The 16,699-nt window shown below is 45.6% G+C and overlaps 1 protein-coding gene across 3 annotated transcripts in view; it reads right to left on the bottom strand.

Annotated features, from left to right (window-relative positions):
• Window positions 1–324: 324 nt before the first annotated feature.
• The window catches only part of LOC101681334 (glucosaminyl (N-acetyl) transferase 2 (I blood group)), a 36,580-nt gene continuing 20,205 nt past the window's right edge, over window positions 325–16,699 (bottom strand). The window contains exons 2-4 of one of the 3 annotated variants that reach the window (XR_199527.3): window positions 8,692–8,784; window positions 1,795–2,875; window positions 325–588 (exon numbers count right to left, since the gene is read on the bottom strand). Coding sequence is in view for 2 of the 3 variants with exons in the window: in XM_004753697.3 (XP_004753754.1) it covers window positions 2,685–2,875; window positions 8,692–8,784 (284 nt within the window). In the remaining variant the exon portion in view is untranslated. Of the gene's footprint in view, window positions 2,876–8,691; window positions 8,785–9,626; window positions 9,750–16,699 lie in introns of those variants that run through there. The other 2 variants (XM_004753697.3, XM_013056832.2) reach the window with 2 other exon arrangements.

Raw genomic sequence — 16,699 nt, 5'->3', positions numbered from 1 at the left:
TAATGGAAAACTGAGTGGGGTGTACGCGTGAATTTTCAGGACTATCTGCATTTTTTCCTGTAAAGTTTCTGTAAAACTAAAGCTATTCAAAAATTTTAAGTTTAATTATTTTTATTTATGATTTTATTTTTAAAAGAATACCTCCACACCCAACACGGGGCTCGCGCTGACAATCTTGAGACCAAGAGTTGAGTGCTCCACCGACTGGGCCAGCCAGGTGACCTTTTATTTGTGGCTTTTTTGTAAAAATGCTAGAATTACCTGGTTAAACATGACCTTTAGTGGCTATTAGCCAACCATCACATAAAAAGACACAATAGCCCCTAAGGTGAAAACAATATATTAATTTATTTCTAAGACGACAACGCGGAACATCATTGCAATCAAGGATGGATTTAGTAGTTTCAGCCGTCCCTATGGGCTAGCAGAAACCCACTGGCCCAAACACTACAATCTTCCAATATTAAAAAAGGCAAGATACAGAGATGACCAGCAACAGACATGTAAACATCTTCTACTCCAAAAAAGAGTCTCGTTCTAGATGAGAAAGATCCAGTGTTAAACATTCCTTCTTCTCCGGTGGGGTCACTTAAAGTAGAGAAAAAAAAAAAGATGGTTCTTAGACTCCATTAGCTCTGGGTGTGTTTCCTATGCTTCAAGCCTTTACCACTGCATAGCTACATTTTTTTCAGTAGCAGGAACAAAAGGCGGCTTTACTTCAAAGACACTCCCTTAAATACAATTAACACTCAACAGGCACAGTCACAGGAAAAAATAATAAAATTTGTGAATTAAAGATATCATTAGTTGTAGTAACTTTTTTTTGTTAGAATAAATAAATATTAAGGAACTTAATGGATTTAGGAGGACAAGAGTAGACTTCACATTTTTCTGAGGTGACAGCACATTTTCTCACATTAACGCTGAGACCCTTCTTAAAACCTACCGTCTCTGGTATACTAAATATGGCTTTATTTCACCTTCTCTAAATACTCCATCTCAGGAAATCGAACGAAGGAGACCAGTAAGAACACCCCGATCCTCAGAGAATTTGTTTCCTAACGCTTATTAACAACGTCTCTAAGCCTCGCTTACTTCATCTGCAAAATGGTGGCAATCTTGTGAGACTCCCAGGTGTTGTAAGGTTTTAGCACAATGAGCCCTAAGGGAGCTCTCAGGATGCCTACAACGCAACAGGCTTTAGCTTGTCTATTCCTTCCCTTCTCCCTTTGCAATGATCTATGATATCTCTGATTTAGACCTTGATTTCTTTTTTTTTAAAGATTTTATTTATTTATTTGAGAGAGAGAACGAATGGGGGGTGGGGGTGGGGAAGGGCAGAGGGAGAGGGAGAAGCAGATTCCCCGTGGAGCAGGGAGCCCAATGTGGGGCTCGATCCCAGGTCTCTAGGATCATGACCTGAGCTGAGTGCAGACGCTTAACAGACTGAGCCACCCAGGAGCCCCTAGACCTCGATTTCTGATTACTCAGATTCTTGGCCTGATATCCCAAATCTATAACTTTGCACATGGAACAAGCAATCCGGGAGATTCTCTACAGCTGCCTTTTCGACCTCAATGCTGTTACCAAGAACTTTAGAGTGAAAAAGCTTCTGTCTCCCTTTTCTCCTGGTGTCCAAGATGGGTGTGGTGTACAACAGGCACTCAACAAGTATTTACGGACTGCAAGTATGTACGGAATGAGACCAGGGATCGGTGACATAGATGCTCACTCACAGCGGAGAGCTCTTAGAAACCTAGTCGCTCTTACTAGCACTAAGCACTGTAAACCTACTCAGAGAATACTCCGGAGTCCTTTGAAGCCTCACGGCGTAGAATCTGGACTCCATTTTGCAGGTAAGATCACTTCGGTGGGGATGGATGGTCCTGACCAAAGAGGAAAGTGACTCATTCTGAGGCTAGAGACTTGGACACGATTCATGCAACAGCACCTCTCTTCTAGAAATATCTTCATTCTTGGGAATGTTTCGGCGTTCTCCATGGAAAGCAACAGCAAGGGGACTAGCGCACATTCTAGACACACCCCAAGAAAAGTCCAGTTTCCCTGGGATCCCTTTGCTGAAGCAGGAAGCAGTGGCCACTGTCCGAAAAGCATATCCTGCCTCCTGTCAATGATTTTACTTTCTACACAGAACTCCAGACACAGTCAACTGGAAATGCTAGTGTTGGAACTTGGGAACAAGACCTAGTTCTCCCTTCTGGTAGCTCAAGTTCTAAAGGAGACAGCTGAGTTGCCCAGAAAGCTGTTTCTATGCCTCAGTGCAGCTGAGCAAAGAGGACTTGTGTCCATGTATGCGTGGCTACAGACCTATCAGAGAAGCCTTCAAAGAGACACAATTCCTAGTTCCCTCAACAGTTCTCCTTTTCAGGAGAACGTTTCTCTCCAGTGAGCATCTGGTGCAAATGTCTGACGTCAGTTCAATTTATCACCGATCAGAGCATCAGCCCCACTGGTGAGGCCAAAAGGCTGGCCTCACCCCGGGCAGCCACCCCGATGGCAGAGTTCACAGTGTCCACAGATGTCATCACACAGAATGACACGGCCAGGTTCTGCAGCCCTAACCTCACTCCGGCACCTCCTCCCCTAAACGAGGCAGAGTTCTCCCACGAAGCAAGGCTCTTCTCCCCGGCCACAGGCGCCCGCTGAGTCCGTGTTACAGGGGATCAGAAATACCAGCTGGATTGAATTACGGTTTCACTCTGATTTAGGGTTCTTTCTCGAAGCCTCAGCTCCAGGCATTCCACGGTGAGGGGGTAGGTGGTAAGCTCAAACTTGTTAGCGAAGAGGCTGGGCGAATTAATCAACCACTTCAAGTCTCCGTTTCCGTAGATACAGATGCCGTGTACGTAGCGGCCTGCGGAGGGGAGAAGAAGAGACCGTCAGAACGTGCTGGGTTTCCCAAGCTGGGGGCAGTGAGGCTGCCCAGCAGTAGAGTCTTGTCTACCTGCGGAGCGGCTAAAAGGGTGCTGAGCACTATGGGCTTCTAATGAAGCAGGACTGTGGGGGCCCAGCCCACAAGGAAGTTCAGCTCTTTATGGGAAGACAAAGGGCACACAGAAGCCTATCCAAGTGCTGACTTTTTATCTCCACTTAGATGAGAACGAATCTCCCTGAGAGGACATGTCAGGACTCAACTCCTCACCGGCTCCGAGCTCCCCTGGGTACGTCTCCTTCTTTCTCTCACACCCCAGACCCAATCTGTCAGCCATTCTGACACCTCAACCTTCAAAATACTAATGGAATTGGACCCCTTTCCACCACCTCCGCTACCACCACTGGGGTCCACACCACCTCCACCGTCCTGTCCAAATTGTTACAGTAATAACCGGATTCCACTGTGACCACCTTGGTCTGTTAGTATGTTCTCAGCGCAAAAGCCAGAGCGACTGCTTTCAATGTCAGCACATCATGATGTCTCCTCTGCTCAAAACCCTCTAAGGGCTTCTCATCTCATCTGGAGTGTTAGGTCCGGGATCAAAGGAGCGAGACTGATACAAAGTGAAGGTCAAGCAAAGCTTCATTTCCTGCCAAGCATCGAGAATCAGACCGTTCGGGGCCGCCTCTTAAAGAGAGAGTGATCCCTCCCAGCCTCACAGACTAACTTTTCTAGAGCAAAGGTCATGTGGTTGAGCCTGGCCACACACAGGTGGCCAATGAGATTGCAACACGCAGAGAAAGCTGCACAGTCATGGTAGGTCCCACACGGGTGGCCAACTGAATTACAATTCACCCTATAGTAGCTATTCGAACTAGCCATCACCTTGGTCAGAATTGGTGCCCAAAAGGCGGGGCCCACACTCCTTGGTAGCTAGGGGACAGTATGCGCGCCCCACTGATTGCATGTCTCCACCTGGCCCGACTCATCCCCGCATTCGGGCTCTGTTACTTCCACCTGACCTGACCCGCCCTTGCATTAGGGCTCTGTTATCAGGGACTGGTCGACCACATTCTACTAGTTTCCGGGACTTGCTTTTAAGTAAGTTCCCCTGGCGGGGTGGGGACAGGGTCAGGTTACGTTTTACTGCATAAACAACAAAATCACTGTTTAACCCGATGGAATCGCTCTGGCTAAGTAGGCCCTTACACGGACTCCTCAGGGCCTGGCTTTTACCTCCCACCCCTTGCCCGTCGACTTCCAACCCTTAATAGCCCTTGCTTAGTCCCTTCCGTCACACTGGCCTCCTTCCCGGCCTCGAGCCCGCCACGCACGCTCTACCCGAGAACCCACGTTGCTCCTCTCCCCGCCGCCAGCCCCTTCCCACCACACATCCTGCAGGCTCGCTCTCACACCGCACCCCGGGCACCTGCTCCAAGGCCGTGTTCTCAGTGAGGCCTCCTCTGATCCCTCTTTCCTCCTTCCCTGATTCATTTTCCTCTTGGCTCTCATGAGCAACAGGTAGATATGTGTGTCAGTGCCAGGAAGGCAAAAATTTGTTTACTGTCTTTCTTTCCAGATGATCGTTTATTGTCTTTCTCCCTAGACTAGAACATAAGGTTCAAAAGGGCTGAACTTGAGACCATTTTTGTTCCCCTCTATGTCCTCGGCATCTGGGACAGAACCTTGTAAACATTAGGTGTTACATTAATACTATTGAACAAACAGATAGAGAAGGATGGGTGGCGACTTTGTGGAAGGATAGAATAGGGGAAGCCATGGGGGGCACAGATGGTGGCTTCATTTGGGGACAATGCCTCTGGAAAAATGTGCAGGGGTGGGAATTTTCTACTAGAACTGGGAGTTTGGTTGGGAAGTGGGTCAGAAGAAGAATGGTAGGAAGTTGAACCTCTTTTCTAGAGGTTTCTTGGCATAGAGAGGAACGACTATGGTTGACTGACCTAAAACAAACTAAGGGCCTGGGCCTTTTTTTTTTTTTTTTTTTTTAATCCCATACACAAGGAGAGTCTCTGAAGATTTTTGAATGGAAGATTCAAATGGTGAAAAGAGCTTTAGCAAGATTAATTTTGCACAGCTTGGCAGGGTGCATTAGAAATCAATCATGAGGCCACACTAACAACTTAATGTAAACCAGAGAACCGGTTCAAAGTTAATGGTTGCCATGAGAGGGGAAGGAAAGGTATTAGAAACAGAGCAGAGAAGGGCTGACAGGACTTGTGATTAATTGAATGTGCCTGGGAGGAAGTACAAGAGAGACTGGAAATCACGGGGCACAGAAGCCAGAGTTGTGGGAAGTCCGAGAAGGACCTGGGGGAGGAGGCGGGGGTAAGAACTGAAGTCATAAGCAGCTCGTCCATGCTTAAGAGAGTGAAGTGAACAGAGGCAACTGTTTCAGTGTGGATGGAGTAGAGGCTACACAGACAACTTAGTCTTCAGGCCAGAGGCAATCCCTACACACTGATAGAGAAGAGAATCCCTACCCACCAGCACAGAGGGGGCAACCCAGGAAGGCAGGAGAGCAAGGGGATGTCTAGGGAAACCCACACAAAGCTGAGCCCCCCCCCCCCAATGGTGATGCCAGTTGTGAGGATGGGTAGCTTTCCTCTCAGAACAGGAAGGAACGATGAGTGTGTGTCCAAAGTACCCTGACATGGAGAAAAGGGGATGGCATGACAAACGGGTAAGGGGATGTCCATCAAATGTCTTGAAGGTTCTTCCTCAAGTTGAAGCTGTTACCTTCTGAGAGTAGAAAGGCCATTTTAGCCTAAGATGGAGAGTTTAAGGTGAGCAGGAAAGATGAAAAGGACACCAGGAAGATAATGAGGTAAATAAAAGAGTAAGTAGGCAGCCAGGAGGGTCTAGCCTCCTTGTTGCGGGGGGGACAGTCTCCAGCGATGGTCTGCTTAGGCAAATACAAATGGCATAAAGCGGATGGTGGTGACCCTTATGCATAGGAATGGACCTTGTAGGGTCAAACGGCAGGGGAATCTGGAATGTTGAGTGAGAACAGCATGGGACAGCTGACCCCGTTACACAGGCTGGTCAGGGAGTTGTCAGAAGGAAGCTAGTAGGAGGAAGCAGCTGGGACAGTTGAAACCTTGGCAATCCCAATTTTTTAAAAAGCTGCCACGTTTTAAACAACAACAACATATTTTAGATGTGGGGATATAGCAATGAACAAATTGGTCAAAAATCCTAGCCTTCTTGGAGCTTCTATTCTGCTCTGGGGAGAAAGACGGGAAGATACAAAGCACGTAAGCTGGTGAAGAAAACTAGCAGAGTGACAAAGAGATTGTAATCAAAAGCGGAAGCTCCAAGTCCAAGACCACGGAGCTAGAGCGGTCGGGTGATCCTAAGTGCTGGCAGGGTCCAGAGTGGGTACACATCCACAGGTTTGGAACGATTCCTATTACTCGCCAGCAAGGGGAAAGGTCCAGATCGTACTCCTGACTTGCTGGTCTGGCATGCACTGTTCTGCCTTCTCTGGGTTCTTTTTCTTTTCCCTCTTGAGTGGTTTGGGGGACAAACTATTTTTATGCTCTGTACTGTACAAGGCTTTCAGATCTTGACTGGTGTAACAGGTGCTAAAAGAAGAAAAATGAGACATTTCTCTGAGAGACTTGGGCTGCCCAAGCTTTGTATGCTAGGTAGGTCCCTGGCTCAGGGATCCTCTCATGGGCCCACTTGTCATGTGGTAAGTAAAAATCCCTCTAAAAATGTAAACCTGACTAGCCTATACCTTCTCTATGGGGTAGGGCTTGGGCACAGGTGAGGACGAGGAGGTGGAAGGTAAGGCTCTATGGAGGGGTAGGGGTTGTGACGGAGGCACAGGGGGACAGGAGCCTCTGCGGTGGAGGCTAGAGCCACAAAGTCATGACGTCCCATGGGTCCCTGCCATGGAGGCTGAAGTCCTCCCGAGTTACAGCTGGAGAGAAGCAGCAGATCAGAGGATGACCACGGCGGTCCCCGAAGGAGGGTGACAGGGTTACAGGACGACTTTGGGGAACTTAAATACTGGGCCCCCCAACTGATGGTGATGATGGTGTCTTTTCTAAAGAAGACCCAGGAGACCCAAAAGCAAATGTCTTCTCCACCCTCCTCCTTCCACCAGCAGGATGGGCCGTGATGAAATGCAGGCACGTGGCACGGGCGTCCTCTGGGGACAATATGTTGGCTGATTAAGGTAAAGACATGAATATGCCTGCTGAGGGGCAGACTGTACAGTGACATGAGGATTTGCCATCTGCAGCAGAAGCGGACGCTCAGAGAGACAGGAGAAGGGGGTGGGGAGGAACGGAGAGCTGCCAAGAGGCAGCCATTTGGAGGTTTTCCTCTGAAACGTGAGGTGTCGAGATGTCCCCGAGAGGGAAGCCAGAGACTGCATGTAACGGACTGATGGATGAGTAGAGGTGGCAAAGCTTTGTCAGCATAGGGAGCAAAGGCCACCTCCCCTTATGGGCTGAGTTGTCCCCCTCCCCAAATCCATCCATTGAAGTCCTAGCCCCCTGCCTCTGTACCTCAGACTGTGACTGTGTCTGAGACAGAGCTATTCAATCTAAAATGAGGTCGTACAGGATGGGCCCTAGTGCAGTAGGAATGCTGTGGGGTTAAAAAGAGGAGAGGAGGACCCAGACGCACACAGAAGAAGAAGAAGAAGGTGGCCACCTGTGAGCCTCTCAGGAGAAACCAAATCTGTCACCACCTCGATCTCCAGCTTCCAGCCTGCAGGAGGGTGAGGAAACAAATTTCTGTTGTTGAAGTCACCCGGTCTCTCATACTTGGTTATGTGAGCCCTAGTTAATGAATACCATGCTCGCTACATACCAGGCAACAGTTTAAATGGAATGTTGACCAGGGCGGATGAAAGCCCTTCTTTATAAAGTCCTACAGAAATGAAAACTACTGGGGCGCCTGGGTGGCTCCGTTGGGTAAGTGTGTGCCTGAGGCTCAGGTCATGAGTCCGGGTCCCGGGATAGAGTCCCTCTCGGTGGGGAGCCTGCTTCTCCCTCTGCCCACTATTCCCCCTACTTGTGCTCTCTCTGTCAAATGAATGAATAAAATCTTTTAAAAAAAGAAAGAGAGAAATGAAAACTACTTAAACTTTCTCATTCTTGTCCATTTGGAGGAAAGACATCTCTTGTTAGTGCTGCCCGTCATCACGCCTGAGCAGCCGTGAGTACCTCCAAGCCAGCTGGAAGCCCATCTGCATGGGTAGCAGAAGCTGGTGTAAAGGGTAGGGGTGGCGGTCCAGCTTGCTTGGTGGTGAGAACATGACATCACTTCTCATCTTGACCACCGGCCCCTCCTAACCGCTGCACTCCCAAAAGGAACAGAAAGAGGAATAAATAAGAAGAAAGCAGAAACTAGCAAGAAAGTATCCTTAAAGTCGAGGCCACTTCTACCCCCTCTTGATAATCATGAGCTAGAGAACATCGGTGAGATCTATCCACCTTCCTTCCTTCCTTCCTTCCTTTCCCTCCTTCTTTCTTTCCTTCCTTCCTTTCTTTTTTAAATGCAGCCTCCACGTCCCGCATGGAACCCAATGTGGGGCTTGAACTCATGACCGTGAGATCAAGACCTGAGCTAGGATCAAGAGTCGGATGCTTAACCAACTGAGCCACTCAGGAAATCACCTAAATTGACCATGTCTTGAAGCCTCTAGCTACTCTAAGAACACATAGATTGTTCTCCGTGAGAACCCCTGTATTTCACAACAATATTCACGCCAACACCAACAGACTGCGTGGCCTCAAAGTGTGGAATGAAGAGCTCACCATGGCAGCCTCCGTGTTTATCTTCCATGTCGATCCACTTTATAGCCCTGAGGTTACCGGTCCATGATGCATTTGGCATGGAGCCAGGGACACCTGCAATGTTGATAAAGAAGAAAAGCAGAAATGAGAACCAAGAGAGATGGGTGCCATTTCATCAACGAAGCCTGCAAGTTATGCTTATGTTTTCAGTAGATTATCTTTCACATTAGATTTTCCTTCCTGGGTGCAAAAACTTCAAAAGCTTACGGCATTAATAGTTGGTGGTTATGACCCCACCTTGCCACCAGTGAAAAAAAGAAAAAGAAAAAAATATATATATATGAATAATTTTTTTGGTTACAATGTGTGCCCAAGCCTGCAAAATAGAGTTTAAGAAATACCATAGCTTGAAATCGTAATGAAGACGGAAAAGTTGGGAGATTTGGGGGTTATCTCTTAGTGGCCCTCAACTGACTTTACATTCAGTCCTAACATTACAGCTTTTTAAGACTTTTCAGATGACTTGTATCTTAAAATGAAAGCTCAGAAAACAGGCTACTTTATGTGCTAAGAACTAATAAGTGAAAGCCCTTTACATGAGGTTGCAATGTTAGGCATATAGAAGGGAAATATCTTGTTCACTACTTATTTTTTTTTATATTTTTATTTATTTATTTGACAGAGAGAGAGATCACAAGCAGGCAGAAAGGCAGGCAGAGAGAGAGGGGGAAGCAGGCTCCCTGCTGAGCAGAGAGCCCGATGTGGGACTCAATCCCAGGACCCTGGGATCATGACCTGAGCCGAAGGCAGCGGCTTAACCCACTGAGCCACCCAGGCGCCCTTGTTCACCACTTATAAACTCATACACATCCCTTATCATGCTACCTTTTTAAAATTATTTCTTTTATTTTTTTATAAGCAATCTCTATACCCAACATGGGGCTCGAACTTAGGACCTCAAGATCAAGCATCCCACGCTCCACGACTGACTGATCCTGCCAGGCCCCCTGACACATTCTTCTTCTTATTCCTTAGAGTGCTTCTTGAGCATTTGGTGTTGCCAAGCACTGTACAGGGCCCTGGGGAGAGAGAGAGGAAACAAGACCCAGTGAAGATGAATGTTGACCCCAAGCCATAGGTTTGAGCTTTGAGATCCCCCCTATGAGGAAAACTGACGTTCACTGACCCACCCATCTTCTCTATTTCTTTCCCCTGTTCTTTGGCCCAAAGTTTAGTGGCAGACCAATTAACTAATCAGGAATCAATGCACTTTCTTGAAATGTAAAGAGTCTTTAAAAAAGAGAAGAGGGCTTTGGGTCCCCACTAAGCCAGGGCTTTTTCACCTTGGCAATACTGACACTTTATCTATTTATTTATTTTTGTGTATTTTTATATTTATTTATATTTTAATTTTATTTTAAAGAAATTTATTTTATTTGCATTCAATGAATGAACATACAGAGCATTACTGACACTTTAGCCTGGATGATTCCCTGTGATCAGGCCTGTCCTGGGTGTTGCGGAATTACTCAGCAGCATGCCTGCCTTCCCCCCCACCGGATGTCAGCAGTACACAACCCTCTGTCGTGACAATCAAAAACATCTTCCAGTGTGGCCACGTGTCCCCCAGGAGGGACGGTGGGTACACAAAACTACCCCATTTAAGAAATGCTGTTAAACCATTTTAAAAAAGATCTACTTATTTATTTTAGAGAGAGTGTGCACACACACGAGCAGGAGGGGCAGAGAGAATTTCAAGCAGGCTCCCTGCAGAGTGTAGAGCCCGAAGTGGGGCTTGATCCCGGGACCCTGAGATCATGACTTGAGCTGAAATCGAGAGTCAGACGCTCAACCAACTGAGCCACCCAAGACTCCCTGCGCTAAACCATTTCATATAACCCTGTCTATCTCAAATAAATTTTGAACAGTTCACAGAGATTAAAGGGTCCATTTTAATCCTATAGAGTAGTTTTACTCCAAGATTCCCATTACTGGAAAGTGGGTAGATGGGAATCAAAGGTAAATGCAACAAAAGAAGAAATACTTTGTTTTACAAGAGCTCCAGCAATTTTCACTGGTGAGCAATGCAAATCTGAATGTAATTCTGATGTTAATAGTACCGCTGTCATGACATCTGTACCCAGATTCTAACAGTCCTTTCTCAGAAGACCCAGTAGGCAGAATAATGCCCCTCCACACAACATGCATTCCAAGAAGTCTGGATCCTAATCTCTGGAAACTGAAATTATGCTATGTTACAGGGCAAAATGGAATTTAGTTTGCAAATCAGCTGACCTTAAAATAGGGAAATTATCCTGAATTATCCAGGCTGGACCAATGCAACCACAACGGTCTTTTAACAGTGGAAGAGGCAGGTGAACAGCTGGTACACGGGTGGCCATTAGAAAAGGCTCAGACCCTGCAGAAAGGAATGGAGCCCAGCCAACACTTTGGTTTTAGTCTGGTGAGACGTGTGTCAGATTTCTTTTCTAGTAAGATAATACATTTGCATTGGTTCAGCTGCTAAGTCTGCGGTAGTTTGTTACAATGGCAAACAAAAAACTAATATGCATACTAATGAGAAAAAAATGATCCAGGATGATAGATATTTTTTAATAAGAAAAAAAACTAGACAAGACCAATACTTTTCAGAAAGTTTAATTGGATTAGGCGCATGAACACGTTTCCTTTTTAAGAACATTAATAAAAATGTGCATGTTCAGAAGAAAAAAAGCTCTGTTCTTTTGCCCTGGTGTCACATGGTAATTATATGATGACCTAAATCAAGAATTGTACCCAGGTCTCCCAACTAAAATTAAATTTTGCACAGCCCTTCCTGTAAATGGCATGATCCCTACTCCTAAGGGCTCGCTATAAGACAGATCCTTTTTTTTCTCTCTGCCAAACTTGAAAAGTTTGCTTATAAATACTGAGTAGTCCCCAAGAAAAATACCATTTATTTAGTAATATTTCTTCCTGTTGCTCTGATTTGCATTTATTACTTTAAAAATTACATTAGCACATGCCTTTCCCAAGAGAAGCTTCTTTATTTTGTTCTTAGTACACATTTTAAAAGAATTTAGAATAAAACTTGCCTTGGTTAAGTTGGGGGGTGAGGGGTGGACACCCCAGAAAACATAGAGATAATCTGGTATATTTACTTGTTATCAACAAGATTAGCGGACATGAATGTAATTTCTACAAGTCTATTTTGGTGAAAAGCTACAGCAGAAAAGTGCGAACATATCGCCGTAACAAAAAGTCCCTACCCTCCTTTACGCGATTATGTCTTTTAAAGGATACGATTTTTTTTCCTCTTTCATTCTCATGAATATTGATCATCACAAACTGACTCTTCCTCGGAAACACACTCCATTATTCTAGAAATAAGATGGTGACATTTATAATTAATGACTGCCGTCTTTACAATAAACACAGAACAGGGGCGCCTGGGTGGCTCAGTCGGTTAAGTTCCTGCCTTGGGCTCAGGTCATGAACCCGGGGCCCTGGGATCGAGCCCGTGTTAGGCTCCCTGCTCAGCGGGGAGTCTGCTGTGTGCCTCCCTCTGTGCCTCCCACCCCCACTCATATGCACATGCTCTCTCCCTCTTTCTCTCAAATAAATAAAAATCTTTAAAAAATAAAAAAACTAAAACACAACACATGTGAACTTCCTGCTCATGGAATTACAAACCTCAATTTTTTTTTTTTTAAGATTTTATTTATTTATTTGAGAGAGAGCGAGAGAAAGAGAGCAAGCCCAAGCTAGGGGGAGAAGCAAGCGCCCGGCTGAAGTGGGGCTCCATCCCAGGACCCTGGGATCCTGACCTGAGCCGAAGGCAGACTACATTAGTCCGTTAAACTGACGGGGCCACCCAGGTACCCCAGGCCTCAACTTCCATACTTTGTTTACCGACAAGTCTCAAACATGTCTGTTTAAATATTACTCATATGTGTGCAGACAAAAATTACATTTTTCCAAGTGGAATCAGAGAGAGGGACAAAGTCGAACTCTACTCTGTCTTTTCTTGCAAAGAATTCCGAGGCCCAGAAATACCTGGCAGGAGTGGGCAGCGCCCCTGGCTTTGTTGGACTGGGAACTTGGGCGTCCCCTGGGAGCTTGTTAGAGATGCCAAATCAGCCATCCTGCCCGAGAATCTGCACCCTCACAAGATCCCCAGAGCATCCCAGCACGCGATTGAGCCTGAGCAGCCCTGGGCCATAACCAGCTTGCAAAGAGGACGGAGCTTCTGTCTCCTCTCTCCTTGAAGTCTTTCCCTCAGCCTTCACCAAGTTTCTGGTTACCTTTTCTTTCTCCTTTTCCCCATTATTTGCCCTGGTGAAGAAATCTGGTACTATGTACCTTCCATCCTTTGGTTAAGTTTGCAAACCTGTCTGCACCGCAGGGAACACAGGCAGGCATTTGAGTAGACCACTCAAATCACTTTCCTGAAGACCATCAGCCCCCCTCGTGTGGGGGAGAGCTACGTTGAGCAGAAGACCGGTCCTCAGGGAGCCTTGACCTCACAGCATGGGGCCCACGGGGGATTCTCAGTCAATGTTAAAGGACTGAACGGGTGAGGCACGCAAGGGTTGCCCCCAGCAACTCAGTCTCCAGGGCTGCCCATACGGTGTGGCTAAGACAGGCCTCTTGCCACCTTGGTTTCCCAACAGGTCACTGTACAATGAAGGTACAATCATGCTCTACCTCTCGGTATCAAAGAGTATTTATTGTCCTCTCGTGGCCGAGGCCAACCTGTTTCGGTTCGCCCTACAGCAACTGCTTAAGAGGCCATCAGTCACCTATTTGCCACGTGGGTACTGCCTGGTACAACTCGCTTGATAACCCTCCACAGGGCTTCTGGCAACAGCTCAAATGTCAACTCAGTGTGAATACTCTGCAGGTGTCGCTTGATTATTTTTGTCAGGGAATGATGGCAAGCGAGAGACTGAGTGGTCTGAATGCACCGTGTGCCTGCTACCCAGTGACTTAATGCGGCCTGGGTTAAAACATACGTGGAGACCCCAAAGCTACTGGCCGCATCACTTGCGCTGACATCCGATGCTCCTTCTACTTCCTGAAATTATCTACTAAGCATAATTTTCTCCCAGGCACAACCCACAGCAGATGCTCCAGCACCCGTGGAACACAATTTCCCACTGCGATTGGGGAAATTCGTTCTCACCCCAGCTTTGTCAGCTTTGTCGCTAACCGGCTGTGTACCCTGGAACCATCACTTAAGACTGTAGACTCACCTGTCAAATGAAGCCTAGAACAGATCGGAGGATTTTCAAACATTCAGACTGCAATCCACAGAAAAACAATTTATACCACCGCAGGCACACACTCGTACATATGTGTCATGCACCTGTTTATTTGGTGTTATTTTTTCATATTCTGGTCAAAGCCTACTGAAGTGATTTCTGGATCCACTCATGGGGAAAAGTGCTATTTTAAAAATACTGGACTAGGGTGCGCCTGGGTGGCTCAGTGGGTTAAAGCTTCTGCTTTTGGCTCAGGTCATGATCTCAGGGTCCGCGGAGGGCTCTCGGCTCAGCTGGGAGCCTGCGTCCCTTCCTCTCTCTCTGCCTGCCTCTCTGCCTACGTGTGATCTCTGTCTGTCAAACAAATAAATAAAAATCTTAAAAAAAAAAAAAATGCTGGACTAGGGGCACCTGGGTGGCTCAGTGGGTTAAGCCTCTGCCTTCAGCTCAGGGTGCTGGGATCGAGCCCCGCATCAGGATCTCTGCTCTTCTGGGAGCCTGCTTCCCCCTCTCTCTCCGCCTTCTTGTGATCTCTCTCTCTGTGTCAAATAAATAAATAAAATCTTAAAAAAAAAATACTGGACTAGATGACTGTGTTGTTATTATCGCGGATATGATTATGATTATTCTCACTTGTCAGGATTCTAGGAGCGCAGTTTTGGGGTATACGGATAAAGGCTATGTTCAATTCACCCGTGTCCTAGGAAGGGTCTCTTTTGCATTATTTCCAGGTTGGGGCAAAAAGACAACACTAGTATTATCCGAAAAAACCATTCTAAACTATCAACTCCAATTCTCTCATTTGCTCTTCATAGGCTTATTTAAACAAAAGATTTGAGATACGTTTACAGAGTAACCAAGAATGTTTTTCTTGGAGCTCAGCCATTATTAGTCAAATAACTGCATTTGTTGAATAAATGAATACGGTTCTTTGAAATGCAGGCTTTATTTATGTTGACTTGACTTTCTCCTTATTGTTCTTACACAGCGTGGTCCTCATTTTGGGAGACCAACTCCTGCTAACAAATTCCAGCAATTGCTTATTTTTGAAGCTCAGATGTATACTTTTTAACTTACTGAATAAACAAGGGCTTTTGGTTTTAAATGTCAAAAGTCAACCCCAAGTCTCCCAATGCTCACCCATTAAGGTCATGCTGTAAACTGGTCTAACTCTGGAAAATCTGGAAATATGCAAAGAAAGCCAGGAGAACGCCCAATTCCCTCTGGCCCTTTAAACCAATAGCTTCAACGTGAGCTAGGAACCTAATTTCTTAAGTGTAAGTATCTTTATGTGAAGATGGTCCTTTAAGCATTATTTATACATAATGATTAACAGCACAGGCTTTAAGGTCAGAGTCCACATCTCAAATCCTTATCTCTGGTACTACTGGTTGTGACCTTGAACAATTACGTAATCTCTTTAAGAGATCACAGACTAACCTTCAAAACCTAACAGGGTTTTGTTCACGTTAAATAAGATAACGTATGTCTTGTGCTTAGCACCGTGCTTGGCATAGTTCCCTAAATTGCAAACAAAATCCATCTATTAAAGTCACCCAGACCATTGTAGCTGTGGAAGAGACTGCTTCTTTACTATAACCAGAAGCAAGTTTACCAGCCTCGGCGCTACTGACATTTGGACTGCAGTGACGTCATTGCTGTGGGGGCTGACCTGCCCACCGGAGAATGTGGAGCCTTTATCCATTAGAAGCTGGTAACAGTCCCCACACCTGTCCCATCCTCTTACCTCCTGCCCCCACCCATGACGACCCAAAATGTTTTCGGATGCAGCCCAATGTCCCCTGAGGAGCAAAACTGCCCTGACTTGAGAACATGAAAGTATGCATTATTAATAACATCATGTGCAAATATTTGCGTGTAAAATGAACATTTTTTAGTTTATAAAACCTTTAATGTTATTGCTTTTATATTTTTCATACATTTATTTATGAACCTCTGAGGCTTACTGGCTTTGCTGACTTAGTCATGGTACTTGTGACTGTTCTAAGAATAATTCAACAAAAGACAAATGCACAATGTTCAGTGGTGATTCGCTTTATCAACAACAAAAAAAGGAAAATTACCTAATAAGTGGGAAATGTAGCGTGAAGTAACTTGTAACCCTTTTATCTCATTGTCAATTGGGGTCATGTTTAGCAATAAAACGGTATGTTTATACTTATACCTACAAAGTTGTTCATTAATCACTTAGTATTTTTGACACATGAAATTTCCTAAAAGAGATGCTGTCTGGTTTCTTAATGGATGCTTCTAGAGTTCTGCAGCTTTGAGATCATAGCATAATATCTTTAAAATGACACCCCGGCATTCAACTCCAGTGATCGTAAATGAACTGATTCCTCTTTTGTTGTAAAAAGAAAAGACGAAATGAGTAGAAGGAAGAAAAACCCAGAATTTGAGACTCGAAGCGATTTTAGAAATTTTAAAATGCTTTACTATTTTAATATATTCCTTCTCATTGGCATGCTGTATAAGCCAGAGCCTAGGAGATGTAAATGAATTGCCCAGGAATATGGGCATGCTAGGTGACTTACGGAGTTTGTTTCAAGACAATTTACTCAGTTATTCAATCAGTTTTCTTGAACGTTTCCTGTGTTCTAGAGTAGATGTTGAGGATAAAGCTATGAATGAGGCGTTCTTGGAGCTTTTGGCCTAGCGTATCCAGAAGGGTTTATACTTATTAATATTTCTACTAGCAGCCCAGATACCTCTACTCAGGTCTTTCCTGGACAGTCTTCTGGGGA

Source organism: Mustela putorius, unplaced genomic scaffold (assembly GCF_011764305.1).
Source record: "Mustela putorius furo isolate JIRA1106 unplaced genomic scaffold, ASM1176430v1.1 tig00003870_pilon_pilon_pilon, whole genome shotgun sequence".
Taxonomy (NCBI): Eukaryota; Metazoa; Chordata; class Mammalia; order Carnivora; family Mustelidae; genus Mustela; species Mustela putorius.
Note: the sequence above shows the minus strand (reverse complement) of the source record. Positions and strands in the feature narration are given on the sequence as shown.